Source organism: Saimiri boliviensis, chromosome 3, assembly GCF_048565385.1.
Source record: "Saimiri boliviensis isolate mSaiBol1 chromosome 3, mSaiBol1.pri, whole genome shotgun sequence".
In the NCBI taxonomy this organism is placed as follows: domain Eukaryota; kingdom Metazoa; phylum Chordata; class Mammalia; order Primates; family Cebidae; genus Saimiri; species Saimiri boliviensis.
The window spans coordinates 2,884,450-2,896,994 of record NC_133451.1 but is presented as its reverse complement, the minus strand read 5'-3'; the positions used below and the strand labels follow the sequence as shown (position 1 = coordinate 2,896,994).

The 12,545-nt window shown below is 39.9% G+C and overlaps 2 protein-coding genes across 9 annotated transcripts in view; one reads left to right on the top strand and one right to left on the bottom strand.

Annotated features, from left to right (window-relative positions):
- Positions 1 to 12,545, bottom strand: part of ADD1 (adducin 1) — a 78,887-nt gene that overhangs the window by 55,480 nt on the left and 10,862 nt on the right. The window lies entirely within an intron of this gene.
- Positions 11,696 to 12,538, top strand: LOC120363612 (small ribosomal subunit protein eS24-like). The gene is made up of 2 exons (XM_074395810.1): positions 11,696 to 11,999; positions 12,293 to 12,538. The coding sequence occupies exons 1-2, from the start codon at positions 11,727 to 11,729 to the stop codon at positions 12,443 to 12,445; spliced, it is 426 nt and encodes a 141-aa protein (XP_074251911.1). The 5' UTR covers positions 11,696 to 11,726; the 3' UTR covers positions 12,446 to 12,538.

Here is a 12,545-nt window from a genome sequence, read left to right as displayed (position 1 = left end):
GAAAAGTGATCGTGAATTTTTTAAGACACTATAAAGGCCACTGCAGAGAACAATGTACTCACATATACTAGCTAATTCCAACCACCCTGCAGGATTCCTCCATGTGCAGATAAAAGACGGGCTCTGGATTTTTGTGCTTTTTAAAAATTTCTTTCTTTTTCAAACGGGGTCTTGCTCTGTCATCCAAGCTGGAGTGCCGGGGTGTGATCTTGGCTCACTGCAACCTCCACTTCCTGAGCTCAAGTGATCCTCCCATCTCAGCCTCCCAAGTAGCTGGGATTATAGGGGCATTATACCATGCACAGATAATTATTGTATTTTTTGTAGAGATGGGGTTTTGCCAATTTGTCCAGGCTGGTCTTGAACTCCTGGGCTCAAGCAAGCTACCCACCTCAGCTTCCCAAAGTATTGGGATTACAGGTGTGCTGGCTCGGAGTTTTAAGTACCAGAGGTCTCACAATAAATAAATGGCCGTCTCAACCTAAACCCAAGACTACTCACTCTCAATGCCAGGCTCATCTACTGTATTATAGCACGAGAAATCAAAATGTAAACAGGGAAAGAGCTAGCAGGCATACTGGGGCTCTTCTGTCTAGTTCAGTACCATCTCCCCACTATTTAGCACAGAACAGGCCTCAATAAATATTTGGTAAATGAATGATAAAGGAACACAAAATCATTCAGCATTACTAACTCTAACAAAATTTGCTTTCATCCCCCACCCCTAAGAAAAAAAACTATTTAAAATAACTTCCAGGCTGGACACAGAGGCTCTCACGCCTATAACCCCAGCACTCTGGGAGGCTGAAGAGGGCAGATTACCTGAGGTCAAGGGTTTGAGACCAGCCTGGCCAACTTGGTGAAATCCCTTCCCTACCAAAAACACAAAAACAATTAGCTGGGCGTGGTGATGGGTGCCTGTAGTCCCAGCTATTTGGGAGGCTGAGACAGTAGAATCGCTTGAACCTGGGAGGTGGAGGTTGCAGTGAGCCGAGATTATGCTATGGCACTCCAGCCTGGGGGTCAGAGGAAGACTCTGTGTCAAAAAACAAAATAACATCCAGAATCTTCAGATGGCCCATGAACAAGTAACAATCAGTATACTCTTAAACAAGTTCTCTCAAGAAGAAACTCCACAAAGCAGACTGCAGTTAAGATATCCGGAGAGGGCCGGGCATGGTGGCTCATGCCTGTAATCCAAGCACTTTAGAGGCCAAGGCAGGTGGATCACCTGAGGTCAGCAGTTCAAGACCAGCCTGACCAACATGGTGAAACTCCATCTCTTAAAAAAAAAAAGATTTCAGGAGAGAAGTCTGGGAGAAATAAGTTTATACATATGCTATCTCACAATTGAGCAAATAACTAACACAACCCAAGAGACTCTGCTGTAGTTACTACACTAATTCGTGTATATTGAGTCACATGTCCTAAACAACTATATGTGGGAAAAAGCAGAACTCAACTTCTCTTCTGGCAATGTCAGCTGCTTTCTCTATTTCTGCTCCCTCATTATACTATTTCTGCCCTTCAATTACTACTAAAGTATTTTTATTTTTTAACTATAGTTTTGTTGAAGTCAAGAGATTTTTCAAAATCTTTTTACTGAAACAAACTTTTTTTTTTGAATTTCACTCTGTAAGGGTGATTTGCTAAGTAATTGTTTGAGTTGGATTTTATTTTTCTGGAGAGCAGGGGAAGGTGGGGAAGTCTGGCAGGATTGTAAATAAGGGAGATTAAAATACCACAAAGAAACAAACGGGCAGTTTTGACAGAATTTAATGATCAACAATTAAAAGTTCCTAGTGGTTGGTTTATCTGGAAGAAGGAAGACAAATGATAAAAGAGGAAGCTTTGAAAATTATAGCAAGGGCTCATAAACTGAGAAACCACAATGGGTAAGCGTACCAAGAAAAACATTTATTCCGTACACACAAAGGCTGAAACATGAGATACTTCATTAGCTCTGAAACTTCTGAAGATGGTGCCAGGTTTTCCTTTATAGAGCTAGGCAGGAAGCATTTAAAATCACAAAAAGAAGCCTAAGAAGACTTGCCAAAGGTATACTCATTGAAAATTAATTATGTCAGCTGATGGGAGATTTGAAAGTCTTTATGCTACCAAGTAATTATGAGTACACAAAATTTTAGATGGTCTAGTCCGCACAAAAGCAAGGCTATACTATCAAGCGGGAAAAAAAAAGACAGAAAGAACAGTGTATGTATGGTATCCTTTTTTGGGGGGAGGAGGAGAGTAAGAATAATATTCGTATTTACTTGTATTTGCATAAAGAAATGCAGGAAGAATATACAAGAAATTTACAACAGTGATTTACTTGTAAGGAGGAAGAGGGAGCTGGGTGGATGGGAACAGAGATGACCAGCAGATTCTTCATTGTTCATAGATACACACACACATATTTTTTAAAGATTAATTTCTAAAATGTAAATTTACAAAATAAAAAATTAGAAAAATAAAACAAGTAAGGCACAATGGGGCCCAGGAGTCCAAGTCCAGCCAGGCAACAAAGCAAGACCCCAGAGGAAATCACAAAGGAAAGGGTTTGTTGACCTAAATACACAAAATGTTAAAATATTTTATCATTGAAAAATAAAGTTACAGAAGGTAATAGTCTGAGAATGTCAAATATGATAAAAGGGTCAATATCTGTACCATCTGTTTTCAGATGTATAGAAATAAATACATCAAGATCTCAACATATATATGAACAAAGGAAATAATAGACCTTATGGGAAATTTTCAATGTAAATGAGCATATAAAAATTCATGCTTACATACTGAGAGAAATGCCAAATAAAGTAGACATTTCTACACTCCAGCCTCGGCAACAGTGAGGCTTTCTCTCAAAAAGCAAAAACAAAGCAGATATTTCCCATCTACCAAAACAGAGAACTTTTAGTGATAGCCTCTGCCTTCTTTTCAGAGTACGTAAGCCAAAAAGGAAGTGGAACTTGATTTAATCCTCACCCATTTTGGCGGTTTTCCTTATGGTAAGTTTTTCTTTCCAGTGTCAGGCTTACCCTTAAGGCAGTTACCATTTTAGACACATTGTTTGCTGCCATTTCATTCAGCAGCTGTTTTATTTACAAGATCATTTTATGATGACATACTTTTCCATCTTACTGTTTTATTATTAAATGATTCCCCTGATACTGCTTCATATTTTTTTCGGGAGAAACATTCTCAGGTTAGTACTGTTAATCCCTCCTTAGTGTTTAATTTGATTATAGAGTGTTGCTTTTTTCCTTACCTAAAAAGTCTCTTGTAGAATTTTCTATACTGATGTGTCTGGTCAGTCTGTGCTTCCTGACATAGCTGGGTCTTCCTGCAGTCTTTATGGGTTTCACTGCCGTACCATGCTCACTTTGCTATAACTTCCCTGAGGCCTAGAAGTCTTTTCTTTCTTTTCTTCCTATCCTACCTCTGGGAGTTATGTGAACTTTAGTCTCCAAATCCAGCCATTGAGAGGCAGACAGAGTAGCTACGTTTGCTTTACCAACTTCGGGAATTGACGTAATTCTTGGAAACATAAGACCTTCTTAACTGAGAGACGTGAAACCCAATTTGATATGCAGATTATTTATTTGCAGTCTGGAAATTCCTTGTGAGTGGTGAACTTGTGAGTGAAGTTTGGAGTGTTTTAGTTTGCATCTGTATCCCCAGGGTCTCTTCAGTGGGATGTCAGTTGTGATTGAATGAAGCAAAGCGAAGGTTTTTCTTAGTCATATGCCTCTGGAAACCAAACCTAGATTAGTATTGTTAGTCCAAAATGTTAGATCTGGAAGTGTATTTATTTGTTCTTTAATATGTATTAATTGAGAGACGGTTATGTGACAGCTCTGTGAATATAGTAGTGAATGAGACAGACAAGTTTGTCCTCTTGGGAGTTTTATTATACTAAGGGAGATAGTTTATTTCTGACAGTAATACTAATAGTTAACACTTAAGTACTTCCTGTGTGTCAGGCACTTATTCTAAGCATTTTACATGCATTAACCTGTTGTTAAACTCATATTTCAAAGGAGGACGGGGGCAGCTAAGTGGCTCTTTCACCCACTCGACAACCCGCAACGAACCATAGTAAACCCACAGAGAAGAGCCAGTGATCCTTTCATGACACCACACTGCCTATGGTTATGGCTTTGTCTCCTTTGAAACAAATTTCAGGCGACAGTGTGCAAATGAAGGAAAACATTTTTTAGGTAAGGAACTCCCTCAATCATATTCCGTAAGTAAAGCCACAAGGCAAATTTAAATTAAGCCTTTCAGAATAAGAGAAGGAGAGAAATGTTTGGGATGGGATATTCTAAAGGTCCCTGCTAAATGATGACCTTATTCTCCCTATGGAAACAGCCAAAGCTGATACTCCAGGCTACAGAGGCGCACATTCAGTTACATCTACAGTGTCCCATTCCTGAGGGATGCCTTTTCCAGCAAAAGTGGAGATGTACCTGTGGGCTCTGTCCCCTAACATCAGCCCTAGATGCCAGACTCCCTGGCCCCAAGGCCCGGATACAGAGCTCATTTGTTCTAATACACATAACAGTGCTTTGGAGGCATATATTGCAATTGTATGAATCCTCTTTCCCAACCTCAAGTAGCACTGTCCAGGCTTATAATATTTGTGGTAATAAAGTTCAGAAAAAATAATTATACTAATAATATAAGTCATTTGCTGACAGCTTAGTCAGTATCATTTTGCATGCACTTCATTTAGTCCTCACAATAACTGTATAAGATAGATACTATTGTCACTTTAATGTCCATTTGGTCCTCACAATAACTGTATAAGATAGGTACTATTGTCACTTTAATGTCCATACTTCATTATGTAGAGAAAATACACAGTTGATAGGAATATAAACTGGCATAACTTCTGGCCAGGGGCGGTGGGTCACGCCTGTAATCCCAGCACTTTGGAGAGCCAGGTCAGGCAGATCACACGGTCAGGAGTTCAGGACCAGCCTGGCCAATGTGGTGAAACTCTATCTTCATTAAAAATACAAAAATTAGCCATGCGTGGTAGCATTCGCCGGTAGTCCCAGCTACTCAAGAGGCTGAGGCAAGAGAACTGCTTGAACCTGTGAGGCAGAGGTTGCAGTGAGCCAAGATCATGCCACTTCACTCCAGCCTGGGCAACAAGGCAAGACTCTGTCTCAAAACAAACAAACAAACAAAACACTGGAACTTCTTAGGAGGGTAATTTGGAAATATCTATGGAAAGTAAAAGTGCAATTATTCTTTGACATCGCAATTTCACTTCCAGAATGTATCTATAGTTATACTTCACAGGTGCCCAAAGATGGTAATGTAAGAATATTAATTGGAGCTAGGAGGATAACTTGGCAATGTCTACGCAAATGAAAAGTGCAATTATTCTTTGACGTAGCAATTTCACTTCTGAGAATGTATTTATAGATGTACCTCATTAAGTGCCCAATACAGAGATGTAATATTAATTGGAGCACTGCTTATAACAGTAAAACCTAGAAACAGGCCAGGTGTAGTGCCTCATGCCTGTTATACTAGCATTTTTGGAGGCAAGAGGATCATTCGAGGCCAGGAATTCAAGACCAGCCTGAGCAACATAGCAAGACCTCATCTCAAAAAATAAAAAATAAAAAAATTAGCCAAGCCTATTGGCATGTACCTGTACAGTACTAGCTACTTCGGAGTCTGAAGTGGGCGACTCGCTTAAGCCCAAGAGTTCAAGCCTGCAGTGAACTATGATCATACTACTGTATTCTAGCCTGGGTGACAGAGCAACAGTCTGTCACCAAAATAAATAAATAAGTAAAGCATATACTCAACACATTCAGGCTAACAGTTATCCAAAACAATGTTACACATTACTTATAACAACTGTTTAAAATTAGGTACTTCTAGAAAAATTAAGCTCAAAAGGCAAACTGTATTAAACTTGCTTCCCTTCATTCCTTTAAACTCAAGGTTCCTCAATGTAGAAAGGCCAGAATAAGCATTAACAATTAAACAACTCTGTTAAGTTTAATATTATGCTATGTTAAGATTCCTTTTTTTTTTTTTTGAGACGGAGTTTCGCTCTTGTTACCCAGGCTGGAGTACAATGGCGCAATCTCGGCTCACCACAACCTCCGCCTCCTGGTTCAAGCAATTCTCCTGCCTCAGCCTCTCGAGTAGCTGGGACTACAGGCATGTGCCACCATGCCCAGCTAATTTTTGTATTTTTAGTAGAGATGGAGTTTCACCATGTTGAGCGGGATGGTCTCGATCTCTTGACCTCGTGATCCACCTGCCTCGGCCTCCCAAAGTGCTGGGATTGCAGGCGTGAGCCACCGCGCCCAGCCTGATTCCTAACTATTTTAAGGATCCACATGGCTAGTCGACATGACCAAACTAACAGGCATGGTGGCTCACAAATGAAGGTATTATTAGCATATTTAATCTGTTAAGCAACCAAATCTAAGATTCGGTTTTTAAAACCTAATAAAATAGGGAATTTTAAAAAGACAACAGTTCCACATGCCAAATTAACCTCCAAAGTATGAGGACAATAAAAACAGAACTATATACAGGATGCATAGGTAAGTGGCCTTCTTTTTCTTAGTGAATTTTGATTCTCGAGGAGTCTAATAATTCAATGTATACAAGAAAAAGAAGATGTTGACATTCACCATCTAGAAAACACAAAAAATTTAAAGTCCTGTTGCTAACATAACTACAGAGGAGAATATAGAGAAAAAAAAAATGGCAGGGCATGGTGGCTCACACCTGTAAACTCAGCACTTTGGGAGGCCAAGGTGGGCAGATGGCTTGAGCCTAGGAGTTCAAGACCAGCCTGAGTAACATGACGAAACCCTGTCTCTACAAAAAAATACAAAAATTAGCCAGGCTTGGTGGCTCATGTCTGAAGTCCCAGCTACTCGGGAGGCTGAGATGGAAGGCTCACTTGAGCCCAGCAGGAGGTCAAGGCTACAGTGATCTGTGATTGCACCACTGCACTCCAGCCTGGATAAGAGTAAAAAGAAAAAAAAAAAAGCTGAGGGCTGGGGAGCATTGTAGAAAAGGCACATGTTGATAAAGAATCTCTAATTCATTTGGAAATACGATTTAAAATTTAAATATTTTAATTTTTTTTTTTTTTTGAGACGGAGTTTCACTCTTGTTACGCAGGCTGGAGGGCAATGGCGCAATCTCGGCTCACCGCAACCTCCGCCTCCTGGGTTCAGGCAATTCTCCTGCCTCAGCCTCCTGAGTAACTGGGATTACAGGCACGCACCACCATGCCCGGCTAATGTTTTTGTATTTTTAGTAGAGACAGGGTTTCACCATGTTGACCAGGATGGTCTCGATCTCTTGACCTCGTGATCCACCCGCCTCGGCCTCCCAAAGTGTTGGGATTACAGGTGTGAGCCACAGCGTCCGGTCCAAACTATATTTTACTGTATATAAATTGTATCTCAATTTTTAAAGTACGTTTTATTACGCTTTTAGTATTCTCATTCTGAGAAATGACAACACTAAAAAATAAATGAAGATGGCCCAAGTTAAAATTGTTCTCTTCCAGCTGGGCATGGTGGCTCACGCCTGTCATCCTAGCACTTTTGGAGGCCGAGGTGGGAGGATCACCTGAGGTCAGGAGTTCAAGACCAGCCTGGCCATCATGGTGAAACCCCACCTTTTTATTAAAAAAGAAAAAGAAAAAAAAAAATTGGTCTCTTCCATCTCCTCTGCCAAAAAAGAAAAATACTGAATGCTCTATAGCATCAAGTATTCTGCAGGTTTTCACTGCTCAATCCCACATGGCAGGGAGTTCCGCAACCAGAGTCCTTTCCCTGTCCAATAAAATGAGAACTGAGACGTCAAAACCAGGCTACTCTTAGCTAATGTAACTGCCCAGGCTTACTTTATAACAGGTCTTCCTTCCCTCCCATTCCTCACTCTATTAACCACGTAAACCTTAACTCTGATCTCCCTAAGTTATGCTTCATGTATAAGATTTCACATTCAATATTAAATACTTTCACAAAGTGAAGAACAGGATAAAAAACTAAATTCTAACTAATAAACATATGTACAGTAGTCCCTCCCACCCCTTATCACACACATGGTTTACTTATCAAGGTTTCAGCTACCAACAGACAACTACCATCTGAAAATATTACATACAAAGAGGTATTCTGAGAGAGACCATACTCACATAACTTTTACTACGTTATAATTGTTCTGTTTTATTACTAATTTCTTACTGTGCCTAATTTACAAATCTTATCACAAATACATACATAAAGGAAAAAATATATGGCATACAGGGTTTGACAGAATCCATGATTTCTGGCATCCACTGGGTGGGGAGTCTTGAAACATATTCCCACCAAAAATATATAAAAGCATTTATGGCATATCCAAAAAATATTAAGAATATTTGCTTTGGGATTATATAAATTATGGACATTCTCTAATTTGTGTTACATTTTGCCTTGCTCTATTTTCTGAGGAGGAAATGAAAGAGAAGGACTGATTCAGGATGCATTCGGAGGTAAAATGGACAAAACGGATGTCTGTGATACAGCATTTATGTATGAACCCAGGAGGTGGAGGCTGCAGTGAGCCGAGAACACGCCACTACACTCCAGCCTGGGGGACAAGAGTGAAAGTCCGTCTCAAAAAAACAAAAGGAAATTAAGGATTCTAGAAGAAAGATGTGTCCATGCATGGCTCTCTCTGGAGCACCATTTGGAGTTTGATTGCTGTCAACCATTCTGATGGGTTGTAATACTGGTTTGCCTCCACCACATGTTGCTGTGAGTTGGGTGACCCTTTCCTCTTAAGGTCCCAAGATAAGCCTGGAGCTCCTGGAACCAGGTCAGGAACCCCATAGCAGGACTGCATAGGCAAGGGTAGGAAGCCAGCCTCCCCAAGGGGCTTTTATTGTCTCTGCAAGACAAGCTTCAATCCTTAAAAGGAAACACACCCTTTCAATCAAAACCCTGATAAAACAACCATTTGCTCCAATTGTGTCCTCTTGCGAAAGAAAATGCATTCTTATTGCACTGATGCAAAAACTGTATTCCATAAGTTAAGAATACTGACTGTTTCCAAATTCTAGAGGAACCAGGCAGTGAGAAACAAATATACTTCAAATTTTGTTCACAGAAATATACCTTACTAATTGTTTAAAGCTGTAGATAGCTTCAAAGAAAGGTTTCCATTGAAGAACAAAACAATGATTAACAATGTTTCAAACAAAAAGTTAAAAAAAGATTACTTCAGACTTCCAATTAGTTCATGCAGTTAACTCATATTTGATATTCATGAACATTTATTTCAGCTCTTCCTGAGTCCTGTATGTTTTTTCTCTATTCCAATGTTAAAATCTTCAAAGCTATTAGAAACCTGCATTTGAGAACACCTGTTAAAGTCCTATAGCTTGATTTTAAACCATCCTTTGAAAATGAAAAAAGCAAGACAATTGTGAATAACAAAACTTCCACTGTAGTTACAGTTAAAAACATGGCTGACAAAGAGATTTAGTCATTTCTGTGCTTTACAATAACTTCAACCGTAATTATGATTGACAGCATATATGGAGACATTAGAATTTCAGATATCCTGCGCAATTTTGGAATATATACTCATATTATTCACTGATACATATTTATTCACTGAAAAAGATTAGACATCATTTTGACAACTGTATGTAGCTAAACATGCGAAATAATCCTGTTTACTTTTTATTTCTGAACACTCCAGGGGCTCTTCTGGAGTCTCTTAAAAGTTAGGTGTTGGGAAAGACTATTTTGAAACTGAGATTTGATTTTGGGAAGCCTGTTAAATATGTTAGAGGTTTAAAACCCCTTGATGTTATGAAACAGAATTCCAGATTACCAGAAATTATTTATTTTGCCAAAATGATGCCTCAAAATTTTTTTAAGGGAAAAAACTTTTCATTAGCCTGTACTACTGCACAAAAATCCTGTTTAGGTCGGGCACAGTGGCTCACACCTATAATCCCAGCACTTTGGGGGGCTGGGGCAGGCAAATCACCCGAGATCAGGAATTTGAGACCAGCCTGACCAACATGGAGAAACCCTACTTCTACTAAAAATACAAAAAATGAGCCAGGCCTGGTGGGAGGCTGAGGGAAGAGAATTGCTTGAACCCAGGAGGTGGAGGCTGTGGTAAGCCAGGATCACGACATTGCACTCAAGCCTGGGCAACAAGAGCAAAAATCTGTTGCAAAGAAAAAAAGAAACAAAGAAAGAAAATCCTGTTCAAAGCCAAATTTTACCCTTGCATTAGTTTATTAATGTTAATCCCAATTTTTTTTAAAGAAACCTCACAGACAATTCCATCTAATCTTTTTTTTTTTTTTTTTTTTTTTTTGAGACGGAGTTTCGCTCTTGTTACCCAGGCTGGAGTGCAATGGCCCGATCTCGGCTCACCGCAACCTCTGCCCCCTGGGTTCAGGCAATTCTCCTGCCTCAGCCTCCTGAGTAGCTGGGATTACAGGCACACACCACCATGCCCAGCTAATTTTTTTTGTATTTTTAGTAGAGACGGGGTTTCACCATGTTGACCAGGATGGTCTCGATCTCTTGACCTCGTGATCCACCCGCCTCGGCCTCCCAAAGTGCTGGGATTACAGGCTTGAGCCACTGTGCCCGGCCTAATTCCATCTAATCTTAACCAATTTGATCACAAGGTAAAAAATTTTAAAACCTTTCATAACCCTTTTGCTAATGGGCAGATTAGTCTTTGCTTTTATTTCAATGCTCAACTTATGAAAAGACCACATAATATCCTTTTAAATTTAGTCAATGTTTACACACAGGAATTTTTGCAAGATTTTAAAAATCATTCCACAACTTGCTTAAAACTTCAGCTTCATCTTACCTAATTTAAGACAATCCTAAATCCCTAGATAAAATTTACATTTCCATGCCTTTCTACATTCTTTTACTGAGAACACATCTTACTGTTTTACACACCTTGCATGTGTTATCTATTTTTAGGATTTTAAGTTACATGTTATAATGGTAACTTTTAGCAATTTTTAACTTTAATGTGAAACTTGGTAAGTTGTTTTGATTATATGTTAGGCACAGATAAATTCTGACATTTTCCAGCATAGTTAGGGGTGTGGTTAATTTCCTATGTTCCCCTTCCCCAGGACTTACCAAGTTGTAAAGCAGGCAGTTTATAACCTTGAAATATTTAGCAAACCTAGTATCTGACTTACATGATTAAGACCACCTATTTGCATTTTGATGACACTTGTATTTTACCAATAATCCATTCCATAAGACTTTTTCTTTTTCTTTTTTTTTTTTTTTTTTTTTGAGACAGAATCCAGGCTGAAACGCAGTGGTGTGATCTTGGCTCACTGCAACCTCTGTCTCCTGGGTTCAAGCAATTCTCCTGCCTGAGCCTCCCAAGTAGCTGAGATTACAGGCACACAGTATCACATACAGCTAATTTTTGTATTTTTAGTACAGATGCTAAAAATTAACAACATGTGGCTAGGCTGGTCTCAAACTCCTGAACTCAGGTGATCCACCCACCTCAACGTCCAAAAGTGCTGGGAATACATGCATGAGTCACCATGCCCAGCCATGACTATTTTTCTTAAAGTCACGTGAACTAAAGGCATTACAGTTTATCTTTCCTTTAAAAAATATTTAAGGACTTGCTTTCCCTCCCCGGCTTCGTAAGGATAGGCCGCCATCATGAACGACACAGTAACTATCCGCACTAGAAAGTTCATGACCAACCGACTGCTTCAGAGGAAACAAATGGTCATTGATTTCCTTCACCCCGGGAAGGCAACAGTGTCTAAGACAGAAATTCGGGAAAAACTAGCCAAAATGTACAAGACCACACCGGATGTCATCTTTGTATTTGGATTCAGAACTCATTTTGGTGGTGGCAAGACAACTGGCTTTGGCATGATTTATGATTCCCTGGATTATGCAAAGAAAAATGAACCCAGGCCGGGCGCGGTGGCTCAAGCCTGTAATCCCAGCACTTTGGGAGGCCGAGGCGGGTGGATCACGAGGTCGAGAGATCGAGACCATCCTGGTCAACAAGGTGAAACCCCGTCTCTACTAAAAATACAAAAAGTTAGCTGGGCATGGTGGTGCGTGCCTGTAATCCCAGCTACTTAGGAGGCTGAGGCAGGAGAATTGCCTGAGCCCAGGACGCGGAGGTTGCGGTGAGCCGAGATCGCGCCATTGCACTCCAGCCTGGGTAACGAGAGCGAAACTCCGTCTCAAAAAAAAAAAAAAAAAAAAAGAAAAATGAACCCAAACATAGACTTGCAAGACATGGCCTGTATGAGAAGAAAAAGACCTCAAGAAAGCAACGAAAGGAACGCAAGAACAGAATGAAGAAAGTCAGGGGGACTGCAAAGGCCAATGTTGGTGCTGGCAAAAAGCCGAAGGAGTAAAGATGCTGCAATGATGTTATCTATGGCCGTTGTGGATTTTTCACGAGAAGCTTAATAAACTAAAAACTTGGTGTGTCTGGTTAAAAAAAAAAATATATAT